The following is a 15,546-nucleotide window of genomic DNA, read 5'->3' as shown; positions in this document are numbered from 1 at the left end:
TTCAATTATAGAAATTAAGAAATGTGGAATATGAGACGTGGATTGCCTCATCAGGCACAAAAACTGTGCTTAAGGCACCAAAAATTCTGCCCAAATATCTGCCTCTGCTTACTAAAAGCTTCAGAATACTTGATACAGGCAAAGCTAAAATTAAAAGTTTATTTTTTAAAAATGTTTAAATTTTTTTATCCCTTGTCAAAAGCACAACCAAACCACTGCTGCTGAAAAAATCCAAGATATTTTTCAATTTCCCTGTAATCAGAGAAAGCTGAACAGCTACAAGGTACCAAGCTGAATTTGAAGGTTTTTTGCAGTGCCCTCATGCACATCAGCTGCTTCTCAACCACCTTTCATATATATATATAGAAAATGCCACCTTCCCCAGGGACTTTATTCACTGAAATTCTATATAAATATAAGAACAAGCAGGAATAATGACATTTTTCTCAGAATGGAGATGAAAGAACATCTTTGTTATATCTGCTACAAGCTCTGAGTCTCACCCTTCTGCTCCCAGTGTTTTGTGCAAGTGTCTCTTTACCTTTCACTTTCATTATGCTTCTGTAACCTTTTCCTTCTACTGAATAATTCAATACAGAACAGATTAAAATCATTACAAACCCAACATGTTTTATCTAAGGAAGCCAAACTCCCAGTCTGAACCTTCAGCAAGCAAAACACAACCCTACAACCACTCTTCCAAAATTAAGCCAATTTCTGCTGCTGCTGGTATTTGAGATTTTTTTTCTCTTTTAAAGTACGTTTACACACTTTAAGGAGTGGTTTTTTTGCCATTCCTACAGTGGTCTTTGAGAGCTGACTGACAGAAGGGTTGGATGGGGGCATTGGGAGGGAATTCCTGGCTGGGATGGAATTCCCAGAGCGTCCCTGGCAGTGTCCAAGGCCAGGTTGGACATTGGGGCTGGAGCACCTGGGACAGTCTGAGGTGTCCCTGCCATGGCTGGGGTGGCACTGGGTGATTTTTAATTTCCCTTCCATCCCAAACAATTCTGGGATTCAAAAAAAAAAATATTTAGGAGTAAGAACCACCTGCAATAATCCAGAGAGGATTGCTGTGGATCAAACAAATGCCCAGAATTGATGGCTACAAAACCACCTGAATGTTGGGAGCAGCTGGAAACTCTCAGGGTGTGAGGGCATGGGGAAAATTCCTGGAGAGGCACGGGTGAGCTGGGGACACACAGGGAAAAAGGGCCCATAAATCAACATCATAACCCAGAGACAGGGAAGGCAATAAAAGGCATGAGGGATGACTTTTAGGTGGTGTGTAAAGATAAAAGTGACAGGCATGACAAAACTGCAGCCAGGAGCTTGGCAGGGGTTCAGGAAATCACTCCTGGAAGGAGTGGCTGGGTGAGCATGAACAACCACCCAACACCTTCTGTGGGGTGTTCTGCAGCTCTGCCTGGGAGCCAAGGCTGCCAAGGAAACAAACACAAAAAAAAAAAAAATAAAAAAAAATCAGTGGTTTTGTCCCTCACAGACAAAACGCAGCCACTTGCATGGGGTCAGAAATGTCACCCTGAGATGTCAGAATGCTCCAGGGTTTGGGGGTTTGTGTTGGTTCTCTTTAGCTCTGTGACAATGAGAGGGGAAACAACAAGTTTGCACCACGAGGGAGTTAAAATTTCCCTCAGACAATTACACAATTAAAAAAAAAATCACCCCTCTCTTCCTTTCACAGAGCTGCTGCACCATTTTTGGGGTGTCTGTGGAGAAGTGATTCCCAGGCAAGCACTGAAAGCTCCATCCCAGCCAGGAAAAGAGAAGCTGAACCAGCACCAGCAGTAAATGTGAGCTGAACGTCTCAGAGCTGAATCCCACTGGGCAAAGCCAGCCCAGCCCCCCTGGCACTGCAGCCACACACTCTGAGTCTGGCCTGGAGGGACCTTTAAAGGTCACCCCGTCCACCCCCTGACCTGAAACCACCTATTTCTGAAGTTCTGCTTTGCAAACTGATTCTTGGAATTGAGTGTCTGCAGAGAATCCCTCTGGCATTTAAATACCAACTGAAATGAGCCAGGTTCCTTCTCCTCAGCTCAGTTTCCTGACGCTGCCTCATTTTCTCCATGAAATCACCACCACGAGCCTCACAGGGAAGTTCCACCTCTGGGTGTTAGAGAGTCACAGAATGATTTGGGCTGGAAGGACCTTAAAAATCACCCAGAGCCACCCCTGCCATGGCAGGGACACCTCCCACTGTCCCAGGTGCTCCCAATGTCCAGCCTGGCCTTGGGCACTGCCAGGGATCCAGGGGCAGCCACAGCAAATCTGGGAATTCCATCCCATCCAGGAATTCCCAATTCCCAATATCCCATCCAGCCCAGCCCTCTGGCACTGGAGCCATTCCCTGTGTCCCATCCCTCCATCCCTGTCCCCAGTCCCTCTGCAGCTCTCCTGGAGCCCCTTCAGGCCCTGCAAAGCCACACTGAGGTCACCCCAAAGCTTCTCCTCTCCAGGTGAACAATCCCAGCTCTCCCAGCCTTTCCTCCATCTGAACATTTGGGCTCATTCCCACTCATTTGGTTCCCACTGAACATTTGGGTTCATCCCCAGGGCTGGACACGGTGTCCTGGCTGGGGTTTCTCCAGAGAGGAGAGACACAAAATCTTATTTTTACATTGCCACTGACTGGTTGGAAGTTGGAACCAGCACTAAACAGGAGCCCCAAAGCTGCTCCATTCTCCTGCCTTTTAACCAGAACTCCTCTGATAAATTCATCCCCTCTGAAGGCTCAGACATCAGTGATGGGAAGGGATTGGGAGGATTCAAAGGCACCAGGAGCCCTCATGGAGTAAATAGCAGTGGAATGTAAACATTTGGAAAGGTATTTAAAGGTTTACAACTGCAGCTCCCAGGCTGCTTGCACAGTTCAACAACTCCAAAAGTAAAAACACAAGAGGAAGTAAAGCAATCCAGAGACTATGATTAATCCTGGGGAATTTACAAATATTTGACAAATATTTGAATTACCAGGAGTTAGGGGATGGTCACGGACAATATCATGAATAAACACTCTGTAACAAGGATCTGGGAGCATTAAGAAATATACATTTATTTATGCAAATCCTAATAAATATTAGCTTGGAAGTCACAACTAAATGCTCCCTTCCAACCCAAACCTTTCTGTGGTTTGCTGGTTTATATTTATTTAATGCAGCTGAATGCCTGGAGTAAAGATCAGGGCAAATTTCCAGTAAATGGCAGTGCAGTAAATCCCAGAATATTCTCATTTTCTGAAAGGGAAATTTCAAGGTAGCAATTTCATGGCTGCAATTTCAGGGTGTTCTTGTAGGAGGTAAAATGGCAGCAGTGCTAAAAATCGACCCATCCAGACAAGGTAACCATGTTTTAAATGAGAATAAAGCTGACATTGTAATTCAGCAAATCTTTGAAAAAAATCAAGGCAGCAGCTCAAATAATGGCATGAAATCATTTATACCTATTCCTTTCAGAATCAAAAGTATCTTTTGGGATCACACATCAAATTAGCATGCAAAAGGAAAGCTGATTTTTTTTAGGCTCTTTTAGTTCTTTTCATAGTCTGTTAAATGGAGTTTTCTTTATGCTTCAATCAAAAATCTTTATTTTTGTATTTTAAAATGCTGTATTAATTCAATGGCTATCAAATTTATTAGATAATCCAATTATCTTGGTTCTCTTTCTGCAGCAATGTAATTCTCAGGGTGCACCTAACTTGCCTGTCAGACAAAATTCTTCCTCACTGCAGAGCCAGCAAGGCTTTGATATTTAGGAAAAACAGTTTAGTCACACCAATCATTTCTGAATCATATCACTGAAATTAAGATTTAATTAAAATAGGGATGATCAGATTACTCTTATCCACATTATCAGACCTAAATCCAACACAATTTGGAATTCAGCTCTGAAGATGAACAACACTGATGGCAAAACTCCCTTTGTTATAAAGATTCTGGGAAGTGATAAAAACAACAAGTGACTTCCCCTTCTCAATTCCCACATTCTGACATATTCAGCCCAATATTAGTAACTTGTTTTTCTACAGCTCCAGGTGCCAGACAAGAAGCAGGCACCAAAAACTACTTGACAATACTTCAAACTGATTCATTAGCAAATTCACACTCGGCTAAAGCCTCTTCTCTATGAATAATTTGGGTTTTTTGGGAGCACTCAGCACAGCCACACTCAGATTTCACTGCAGGTGGATGGTGAGCCCCTGGTTCCCCAACCTCCCCTTCCCCAACCGAGCTCCGGAGTGCCCCAGTCACAGTCTGGAGAAGGCAAATGCTCACACCTGGATTAGCAGCAAATCCCAGACTGGTTTGGGATGGGAACACCCTCAGAATTATCCAGTGCCACCCCAGCCATGGCAGGGACACCTCCCACTGTCCCAGGTGCTCCAGCCCCAGTGTCCAGCCTGGCCTTGGGCACTGCCAGGGATCCAGGGGCAGCCACAGCTGCTCTGCCCACCCTCATTTTCTTCCCAATATCTAAATCTCCCCTATTTCCATTTAAATTACTACAAGAACCATTAAATTACTAACCAAGAACCAAAACAATCCAAGGGGCCATGAGCCAAGCCTGGCATTTGATTCCTCTCCTTCCCCAGGGGTGTAAAGTTCACAGACAGATTAAAAGCAAATAAAGCAACAGATCAGCCTTCTATGAAGCACTGGGTGTCAACAGCAGTGACCTGAACACTCATCAAAACGTGGTCACATTGCTCACAGGGGACACCAACAGCTTCACTGCCTGCTTTGGGCTGGAAGGGGCCTCAGAGATTGTCCCAGCCCACCCCTGCCATGGCAGGGACACCGTGCACCACCCCAGGGTGCTCCGAGCCCCCATGTCCAACCTGGCCTTGGGCATTTCCTCAAAGCCCCCAAATTCCCTGAACAAGCCCCTCCCCAGGACTGGCACAGGTCAGGACGTGGATCTGGGAGGGTGTGAGGAGGAAGAAATTCTACAAACGGAAATGAGGATGAATGTGAGGGGCTGTGGTGGCCCAGAGTGATGCCTCAGGTTTGGCTTTTCTGTGTTTCCCATTCTGTGCTGCTTTAGTGTGTGGGGCTGGGCTCACATCAGGGATGCTGAGCTCTGTGCACAGAGCAGGGAGACAAAACAATTCCTGCTCCAGCTGGGCACCAAGGACAAATGATCCAAATCTCAGCCCAGGAGCACAAACCCCGTGGGCTGGAGAGAGAAAAACAAGCAGGGTGGGACTGCCTGGGCTAAAGCTGGGATGGGACAATGAACTGCAAGGTGCAAATGGAGCAGAACTGATCCCAGGGACAGAGCCCGTGCCCGGCCGTGCATTTTGGGGCCATTTTGGTTCATCTTGGGTGCAGCCCTGGCTGGGCTCTGGTGCTGCCCAAGGTGGAGCCATGGAGGAGATGCTTTGAGTAAATCCCTGCTTTATTCTGGAGCTCTGTCCAGCCTCTGTTCCAGTGTTCCAGCTCAGCCTTCTCAAGGCATCATGAGAAGATCACTCTCAGCTCCTGGAACAAGAACTCTCCTGTTTCTTACCTGGCAGGACCCTCCACAGAACACCCCACACCCTCCTTGAGTCTTTACATGAAAACACAGAACATGTCCCAAGGCTCCTCATGGTGTTTCAATCTATTCATCCTGGTGTCTAATGAAAATTCATTTCCTGTTATCTGTGCCCAGATCCCCCGGCAGCTCCTGGGCCCTGCAGCTCCCCCATCTCCGCCGTGCTTTCCCCTCCCACAGCAAACAGAAAGCGAAACCCCAACACCACCCACGTGCCAACCAAGCCCAGAGGACGCCTGGCACCGTCACAGCTGTGTCAGTGGGGCCAAAGTCCTGCAGACACGTCCAGGACCGAGCCCCCAGGGACACCCCCTTGGGTTCGTGCCCATCCTGCCCCCCAGGTCACTCCTTACTGGTGGCTGTGGTTGTTTTGGGCAGTTCTGTTCCATTGGGTGGCAGAGCTCGTGCAAAAATGAAACTAACACAGAGCAGCAGGAGCGAGCAGGAATGTTCCATCCTGGACCTGCAAGGAAGCAAAGCAGAAGATAAATCGATATAAAATTCAGGTCAAATTGATATCATGTTGGTTTTTTTTCCACCTCATGGCAGAAGGAAGCTAAAAGTAAAAGCAATACTTGCTTGAAATTTAAATTTATTTAAACCCTGTTTTATACTCTCCATCACCTTAGCACTGAATGTTCAGTTTTGATGCAAAAAGAAGAAGAAAATACAACTTGTGCACGCCAAATATTCAGCAACAGAATGGCTACACTCAGCCATGGTTCACAGACAACACCAGAGATCAGGGCAAAAATGGTCCCTCCATTAAAAAAGCCATCTGAGGACACTGAGGAAACAATCCTGGGAGTATTCCCAGAGATAAGAGGAAAATTCATAACAAAGAGGAAAAGTTTTTGACAACAAGCAGCCCAGTAACAGCAGAAAGCTCTGAGTCCCTTTGGCACACACTTTTAGGGCTTCCTGATCCCACTCAACTCCTTCAGCCACAGGTGAGGGGCTCCATGGATGAATTCCTTGGGGGAATGTTTGCCACAGCTGAGTCTGCTTTCTGAACACACAATTTCAGCACTGGTGAGACCAGAAAATAATCTCCAGTGTGAAGAAAATTGGATGAGAGGTATGATGAGAACATGCTGTTTGTTAATTCAGGGAAACTCATAGATGGAGACAAATGAACAGGTCCAGAAATACTCCAATCCCTCTAAACAGAAGTGGAAAATAAATGTTGTTATTAATTTGTTGTGATTTATCCAATCCCTAATGAACAGATTAATTAGGACAGGCTCCCATCTCAGCCCCCAGCCAGTCCTGCTTGATTTAGAAACAATTTCACACAACCTTTGCTTTGTGGCAGGATTTATCCAGATGGTGGCTCTGCAGCCACTGCTAAAATCCTGTCCCTGGAAATGCTGCTCCCCAGAGCTCCCCGTTTCTGGGTAATACACTGAATTTAACAGTGCAATTTCCACGGGGTATTACACAGTCCTGCCTCACAACACACTAAAAAACCCAGGAATTTGGCAGTCATTAGAATAACCATTAGAAAATCCTGCCTTTCCATGTAAAGTGGGATAATCCACCAGAAATAATCCCTGGATAAGCTCAAATATAGAGAAATCTCCCGTGACAACAACTTTCACACCACCTTTGTGCCTCACAGCTGTTACTCAGAAGTGAAATATTCCCAGTCATTCCCAGCCTCTCCAAAGCCTGGTCCTACACTCAGGAGTAAATTCAAACTTGGCACACAGCTGCTACTTCTTGGATACACAGTTGGGAAGCCCAATGGGGCTTTTTTTCTCTAATACAACAAGTGAAAAAAGAATAATAAAGAAGTACTTTAAAATATAAATAAAAAATTAAAATATTATTATTTATTATAAAATAATAAAAATATTTTAAAATACTATTAGCATCAAACTTTATTTTCTTAATTTTTTCCCCCAGTCCAGCTTGCTACTAATTTACTCCTTCAATTCCTTCTACTACTATTTCTAATTTACTTCTTCAATTCCTTCTACTACTATTTCTAATTTACTTCTTCAATTCCTTCTACTACTATTTTGAATTTAAGCAGCCTAAATGTCTTACAATCTAATCCCATTCTTGGGGTTTTACAATCCCATTCTTTCCCAATCCCATTCCTGGGATTAGACCCTTAATTGTGTTTAACACCTCACTGCAAACTGTGCCTGCATCATTGCGAGCATTATATAAATGTCCCAAATTAACTATTTATAATTATATTATATTTATAATTAGAAACCTTGGGACACACGGCAGCCCTTAATGGAACTAAAGGGAAGGGAAAGGAAGGAGGATTTGGAAATGTGGGATAAAGGCAGAATAAAAGTGGAATTAACAGGGAAGAGGTGCTGAATGCTGGGATCTTCCCACCCTCAGCAAAGGCTGCTGAAATCCACTGGAATTTCGGGTAATCAATCCTGGCAGGGGCTGATTTTCCAAGGCACTGCTGAGTTCACTTTCTCATCCTTAAAATAATACATCCAGCTCCTTAAAAAAAAAAAAAAAAAAAAAAAAATAATCCACAGAATAATTGAAGTTGCTGGAAGGTTTCCAGGAGAGCAGAAAGCGAAAGGAACATCAGTGCTGCTCTCCAAATCCCTGTCAGGAAAGTTTTCCAGATGCCCATTCCCTGCCAGACCCCTGAATCTGTTCTCTGGGATGTGATAAAAAGCCATAAAATTCTCTGGGATGTGATAAAGGGTGGCTGGAACACGCTGTGGTGTCCCTCAATTTATCAGAACAAACACAGCCACGAAGATTATGCAAATCCTGAGATTCTGGGTTTGGCCAAAGCCCTCTGCATTTCCAGCTCCTGAAGAGAGGAGGAGGAGGAGGAAGATTCCAAGGGAATCCAGGAGCTGCAGCTGAGGTGGGTGCAAAGGACTGGGCTCAGCAGGACCAAGCAGAAAATCAAGGAATTAAGGCTGGAAAAGACCTTTAAGATCATCAAATCCAACCATTCCCAGCACTGCCAAGGCCACCACTGTCCCATGTCCCACATTTTAAATCCCTCCAGGGATGGAGACTCCAAACTGTCCTGGGAGTTTGTGCCAGGCCTGGACAAACCTTTCCATGAGGAAATTTTCCCTAATTTCCAATCTAAACCTCCCCTGGCACAGCTTGAGGCTGTTTCCCCTCTGTCCCTTCTCTTCCCACTGGGGTGGATGGGGAGGTGCCCAAGCTGCAATCCTACAAAAAATCCCACAAAACCACAGCGAATTTATATTTATATTTATATTTATATTTATATTTATATTTATATTTATATTTATATTTATATTTATATTTATATTTATATTTATATTGCCTTCACGTACAGGCCTGCAACATTACCATTTTCTGAACCAAAAAACAAATAGCAAAAACCCACTGCTGCAGGCACAGCAGCATTTCCCACATTTTCCTCACTCACAAAAGCACAAAGTTCATGATACAGGCTGGTAAAACAAGAAGGAAAAAATAGTAACAGCTCTCCTGAGAGAACAGGGCTGAGCAGGGAAGGACAACCACGTGCTACAAAAGGAGCCTCTTGTTGGTAAAAGTGGAAAGAAAAAGATCCAGGGAGAGACAAACTGTTATTATTACACAGCTCTGCTGTAGGGCAGCTCCTGAAAAAGAAATAGGAACTGCCTTTAAAACAAAAAAAAGTGAATTTATCGACTCCTATCCTGCTGCATTCAGTCTTTATTCCCTGGATATGCACAGGTCGGGCTCTGCTCCCAGGGAAGGAGCAAAGGGACCAAGGGATTGGCCTCAAACTGTGCCAGGGAGGCTCGGGGAGGAATCAGGAGGAATTCTGTCACAGAAAGGGTGGCCAGGCATTGTCAGGGAGGGTTGGAGTGCCCATCCCTGGAGGTGGCACTCAGAGCTCTGGGTGGGGATGGGCACAGCTGGGACTCAGCGATCCCAGAGATCTTTTCCATCTGAAATGACTCCACGATTCTATTCTGAATGGCTCAGGCACCTCAGGTTTAACACCGTGCACTGATTTTTATTGTTCTTTATTGCTGCTCTGGGACACCTTCCTACAGGAATGTGCTCCCTGTTGGTGGAGTGACAAAACCATCCTTTGTCCCTTTAGAAAGGAAAGAAGTTTCTGTGTTCAATTGGGTAAAAAAACAACTCACAGGCCAACGGGACTTCACCTCTCCACCATCCCAGGGCTCCAAGCCCCATCCAGCCTGGCCTTGGGCACTGCCAGGGATGGGGCAGCACAGATTCCCTGTCCAAGGAGCCAGAGCAGCTGGAATGGGATCAGCTCCGGGATCAGGACAGCCTGGGACACCCCTGGCCAGCTCCCCAAAACGTGAATAAATGGCATTCTTTCCAGGGATTAATGGATTACCACACATGGCTAATTTCTATTTTGGCCGCAGAACTGAATCCTCATCTGACCTGACAGCTCAAGAGTAAAACCTGGGCTTGGAGAAGAAAATAGGCCAACAAAACCTCCGTGTGTCACGTGGCCCTGCCACAGATCTGAGTCCTGCTCCTTTTCCCAAGGATGCACCAGCTGCCTCAGAGCAGGTTAAACTGATACCCACCCCTGGCATCCTCCTAAAGCAGGGGAAAAATCAGAGAAACACCCCAGGTAACACAGTGGAGACAGTGTGTTTTCCTGCCCCAGCCTCTCAGTGCTACAAAAGTCACATTTGCAAGGATAAGCACCATCAATTCAGAAAACAGAATTAAAAATGAGAGATACAAAAGCCTTTTCACTGCAGCCTGACAAAGCCATAGGCCACAGCAGGAGCAAGTGCCAACCTCAAAAATTTGGTAGTTTAATTTAAAATACCAACAAAACACCAAAAGGGGAATGAGGAGACAACAGTCACCCTCTCTCTTTGCTCTTCCTGCTCTCCACCCACAAACCCCAACACCCTGCTGGTCCCTGTAAAGATTCCCAGAGCAGCTGTGGCTGTTCCTGGATCCCTGGCAGTGCCCAAGGCCAGCCTGGAGCACCCTGGGACAGTGGAAGTTGTCCCTGCCATGGCATGGAATGGGTTGGGCTCTAAGGTCCCTTCCATTCAGTGATTCCACGATAAGAATCCCAAGCCCCAGTGCCTGCTTTCCCAGCTGCCTGGGGGTTCCCTTACCTGGAGCAGGTGAGCTGGCACGGCAGCTCCCTCTTGGCTGGAATCCCAGGCTCCAGGAGCTGCTCCCACTTCCAGCTGGGCTGATTGCAGCTGTTCTCTTTTCCCTGGAGCCCTGGCTTCAGAGGAGTCAGGGACTGTGCCTGCTGACCCATCCCAGGCAGTGCCAGGTTACACTTTAACTGGAATTGCTCTCCCATGACCTCATTTGTGCTTGGGGCTTTATTGCCCCATTATGTCATCAGGGCAAGCAATCCACACTGCATGCAGCATTCCCAAAACTTCCCTTCAGTGACGTGTTTCCAAAACACCCGGGAAGAGAAGAGCTCCTCCCTTTCCTGGGGGAAATCAGGAACTCCCATCAAGATGGAATGAATGGTTTTAGAGCACGTCTGAAAATACAATTTGGTGAAATATTCTCTGTCTTTTAGGAACTCGAGGCAGTGAAACTAAATGTATTTTGAGTGTTGCAGGTGATAAAATTTATTAAGTAAATGGCTTTCAAGCTATTTATCAGTTGCTCTTTCTTACATGCAGTTGTTCTTTCTCTGGGCATAAATTGGAATCACAGAATGGTTGGGTTGGAAGGGACCTCAAAGCTCATCCCACCCCACCCATCCATGGGCAGGGACACCTCCCACCATCCCAGGGTGCTCCCAGCCCCATCCAGCTGGAGTTCAACCCTTCATTCCTCGTGTTTGCAAGGAAAATGAACAAACAGCTCTGGGAGGTGCCAGGTCCCACAGACCCCTCTATCCCTATCCCCACCTCGGGCACTGAAGCCTGTGGAGCAGCAGGACCTTGGATCCCAGCCCCCAGCTCACCAGGGACATCTCACCCTCCATGGGCCACCAGCTGGGACCAGCTTGTCAGAATTCCAGCATTTCCAATTCCAGCTTTTCAGAACCAGAATTTTTCAGAATTCCTCCTCTTGGGGTAACCATTCCACAACCACCTGTTACTTGGAGTTAGACACTGAGCCCCAAATCCAATTTCCAGAAGTTTGATCAAGTCTCATGTTTTGACATCGCTTTAACATTCAGGAGCTTTAAAAAACCCAAACAAACAGAATTCTCATTTTCTTATTTTGAATCCTTGTAATTCTTCCTCGAGACTCAGAATATCCTAAAATCCAGACAGAAATAAAGGAATGGAGTTTGTGGAGATGTGTGTGCATGTGTTTAATGCAAGAAACTCAAGAAGGGACCTCTCCACTTGGGAAACATTCCTCAAAATCCAGCCACTGATAAATTAGAAAACACTCCATTGTGAACATAAAATTTCACCATAAATCCCATAATTTTAATGGAACTGTTTACAGCGCACTCAATGTTGCTGTAAACGTATTTGCAATGTTGCAAATAAAAACCAGGCAAGCTTTGTTTCCAATCCCTTCAGAAACAACAAGGGAATTTGGGGACAAATATATAATTTTATAATGATCTATAATTTAATATAACTGCCCACAAAATTCTATCTGACTGTAAAAATTCCTCATGTATTCTACACAAATAGCCTCAGTAAAGATCATTTCAAAGAGATGGCAATAATTAGATTAAAAAATTACAAATCAGAATAATCATTTACACGTAAGAGACCGAGCAAGGCAAAGCACCCAATTAACTGAGTAAAATCAATTTCCATTTGGAATAATCAAGCTTGATAGACTGTCTTGCCTATTTAGGCACTTTGTGTCTAATTCAGGTGGACAAATTATTATATTTGCTTTGATTTCCATGGAAGAGGAGGTCAGCAGATGTGGCAAATCCATTATTTGCTCCAAAAAAATGATATTTAAAGACAAATACCCAAATGCACACGAAAATTACCGTTTTTGTAACACCAGTTCTTAAATTCTACCCAGCTCAGCCATTTCTGTGTGTCTCTCCCAGCACCCTGAGTGTCCAAACCCAGCCCATGATGGGGAACACGAGTTCCAATCCATTTCAATTAGCAAGGCTGGGATCTCCGGGGAACATAAATCACGGCTTGTCAGCAGCAGATTAAGCAGTGCATTAACAGGGCTGCCGCAGCCAGGATTAACTGACACTGCTGGTGACATGCCACCCTTGCAAAGTGACTTTGCCACTTGAAAAGCGGCGGGGGAATTTTTCAATCAATGGGATTTCTACAGATGCAGCCAGGAGTGGATGGGCTGGGCCAGGGGAATGGGCTGGAGCTTCAAAGGTCGCCTCCAACCCCAATTACTCTGTGGTCACCAGGAGGCAGCAGCACTGAGAGTGACAGGGATCCCTTTCCTTTTATTTCCTTTGCTCTCCAGGATTGCTCAAAGCAGCTGTGTTGATATTCTGTGACATAAACTGAATTAAAACCAGGAGCATAATAAACTCTGCAGCCTTAATTTGGGAAAAAAATATACATTGCTTGCTCATGTGTTGCACATCTGGCTTATCTGCAACCCTACAGATCTGGAAATGAAGGAGGGGAAAAAAAGAAGAGAGATTTCTTTTCCATGCCCGAGTGGCTTTGAATGAAGCAATGCAAGGGCTGTTGTATGTAAAAATACCCAGGTCAGCTTGGAATAGGCAGCTGTGAGATCAAAAAACTCCATCACAGAACCATGGAAGGTTTTAGGTTGGAAAAGGTCTCTGAGACAGAGTCCAGCAATTCCCAGCACTGCCAAGGCCACCACTGTCCCATGTGCCCAAGTGGGGGATTGGATCCACATGGATTTTAAATCCCTCCAAGGATGGGGACTCCAAATTTCCCTGGGCAGCTGTGTCAGGCCTGGACACACCTTTCCATGAGGAAATTGTTCCCAAAATCCACCCTGAGCTGCCCTGGCCCAGCCTGAGGCCATTCCCTCTGCTCCTGTCCCTGTTCCCAGCCTATACCCTGGCTGTGCCCTCCTGGCAGGGAATTCCAGAGAGGGAAAAGATCCCTGGGGATCCTCCTTTGCTCCATGCTGAGCCCTTCCCAGCTCCTCAGGGATTCTGCAGCCCCTGCCCAGCTCCCTCAGGGATTCTGCAGCCCCTGCCCAGCTCCTCAGGGATTCTCCATTCCCTTCCCAGCTCCTCAGGGATTCTGCAGCCCCTGCCCAGCTCCATTCCCTTCCCTGCATGTGCTCAATGTCCTTCTTGTCACGAGGGGCCCAAACTGCCCCCCCCAGAATTCCAGGTTGGCCTCCCCAGTGTCCAGCACAAGGTGATCACGTTAGGAAAAGTGCACACAAGAAAATGAAAGGAATTACTTCAGAAAGAGAGAGAGATGAGCACTGTTCTCAAATTAAAAGCTGTTTTCATGCTGCAATAAAAGAGGTCAGGATGACTAATGCATTGTCCCACAGATGTACATTTACCCTCCAACACTTTTTGAAGAATTCTTTAGCCAGTTTTTTGCACTCTACTGACCAGATTTTGCAGGAAATATCCTGCAAAACTCAGCAGGTGCATTTCTGAAGTGGTCATACATTCATCACATGATTCCAAAGTCAACACAGTGAGGACACTGTTCCACTATTTCCTACTTGATGTATAGAAAATTGTTTAAATATTGCCAAAAATCTCAACAAATTTCCAGTTCCTTCTGTTATATACAGAAAAACACAACCCCAAACACAAAAAAGTAGGTTAAAGTCCCCTTACCATCTATTTTTCAAAGGTTAATTTGTCTTGTGTCATGAAGTGAGGCTATAATCATTAAAGGAGATAAAATAACTCCTACCTAAAGTGAAGTTGTGCAGTCCCATGATTTCAGTGTAATTAATTAAATGAGTCATGTTTTATTTAGGTGCTTACACAAGTGCAAGGGGATTAATTCTAAATAAAACCAACAGAGCTGTAAAATGCTCATTTGGAAAAGGTTCTTGACAAGTCCCCAAGGCCAATCCCTCACCACAGGCTGGACCTGTCCCATTCCAGGTGATCTGGTATGAACTGCTCATCCAAATCTCCAATTTTGGAGTCTCCAAATCTCCAATTCTCTGCAAATCTCCAGTTCTGCAGCATCCCTGGCACGGGCTGCCCTCTGCCCCCTCACACATCATCTCCTGCCCCTCACAGCCTCCCAAAGGCAGGGCTGGCTCCAGCCTCTTCCCAGATCAGCACTGCAGAGCCACTCCAGCTGCAGAACACCCAACTCCATCTGAAAGCCCCTCTGTCCTTCCCTTGTCCCAGCCCGTGTCCCATCCCTGCAGCCACGTCACCACACAGCTCTGGCTGCCCATTCCCTGCTCCCCTCAGGAGCCTTTCCATCCCTTTGCTGCTGAGCAGAGCAAATCCAGCACTTTTCCATGCGTTCCCCCACCCACCTTCAGCGCTCACAGCAGCAGGTGTCACAGACACGTTTTATGGAAAATCCTTTCCTTAGGATTTTTCCTCCTGAGAAGCTGGGAGGCCTCAGGAACAAAATGCAAACAATGGTTATCTGCTGCTGTGGAATGCAACAGGTGCATCTGGGATTGGTCTTATGTGGTTGTTTCTAATTAATGGCCAATCACAGCCAGCTGGCTAAGACTCTTGGTCAGACACAAGATTTTGTCATTCATTCCATTCTTCTTCTTGCTTGCCAGCCTTCTGATGAAATCTTATCTTCTATTATTTTAGTATAGTTTTAATATATAATTTAATTTTAATATAATATACTTACATCATAAAATAATAAACCAACCTTCTGAAACATGGAGTCAGATCCTCATCTCTTCCCTGGTCCTGGGGCCCCTGCAAACACCTTCACAGCAAGAATGTCCTCTCAGGGACACACAGACCCAACCACGCTCGGCCCCTCGTGAGGTGCAGCTGCACAGCACCACCAACCCCACACACCCAGAAGTAGTTTCAGAAACCACAGAATTCATGAGAAGCTGATTCTTCTCTTTTCAGGGCCAGAGAGAATTTCCTGGTGTCTTTGCTGCAGTGCCCAGTTGTGCCTCAGCAGCAAAGCACAGCTC

The 15,546-nt window shown here is 45.7% G+C and overlaps 1 protein-coding gene across 10 annotated transcripts in view; it reads right to left on the bottom strand.

Moving 5' to 3' along the window:
- Window positions 1–15,546, bottom strand: part of PTPRE (protein tyrosine phosphatase receptor type E) — a 98,484-nt gene that overhangs the window by 30,979 nt on the left and 51,959 nt on the right. For 9 of the 10 annotated variants that reach the window (XM_074545395.1, XM_074545399.1, XM_074545401.1 and 6 more), the window contains exon 2: window positions 5,910–6,019. In XM_074545395.1, coding sequence (XP_074401496.1) covers window positions 5,910–6,019 — 110 coding nt within the window. Of the gene's footprint in view, window positions 1–5,909; window positions 6,020–10,640; window positions 10,808–15,546 lie in introns of those variants that run through there. The other variant, XM_074545396.1, reaches the window with a different exon arrangement.

This window comes from Zonotrichia albicollis, chromosome 7 (assembly GCF_047830755.1).
Source record: "Zonotrichia albicollis isolate bZonAlb1 chromosome 7, bZonAlb1.hap1, whole genome shotgun sequence".
NCBI classification, from domain to species: domain Eukaryota; kingdom Metazoa; phylum Chordata; class Aves; order Passeriformes; family Passerellidae; genus Zonotrichia; species Zonotrichia albicollis.
Note: the sequence above shows the minus strand (reverse complement) of the source record. Positions and strands in the feature narration are given on the sequence as shown.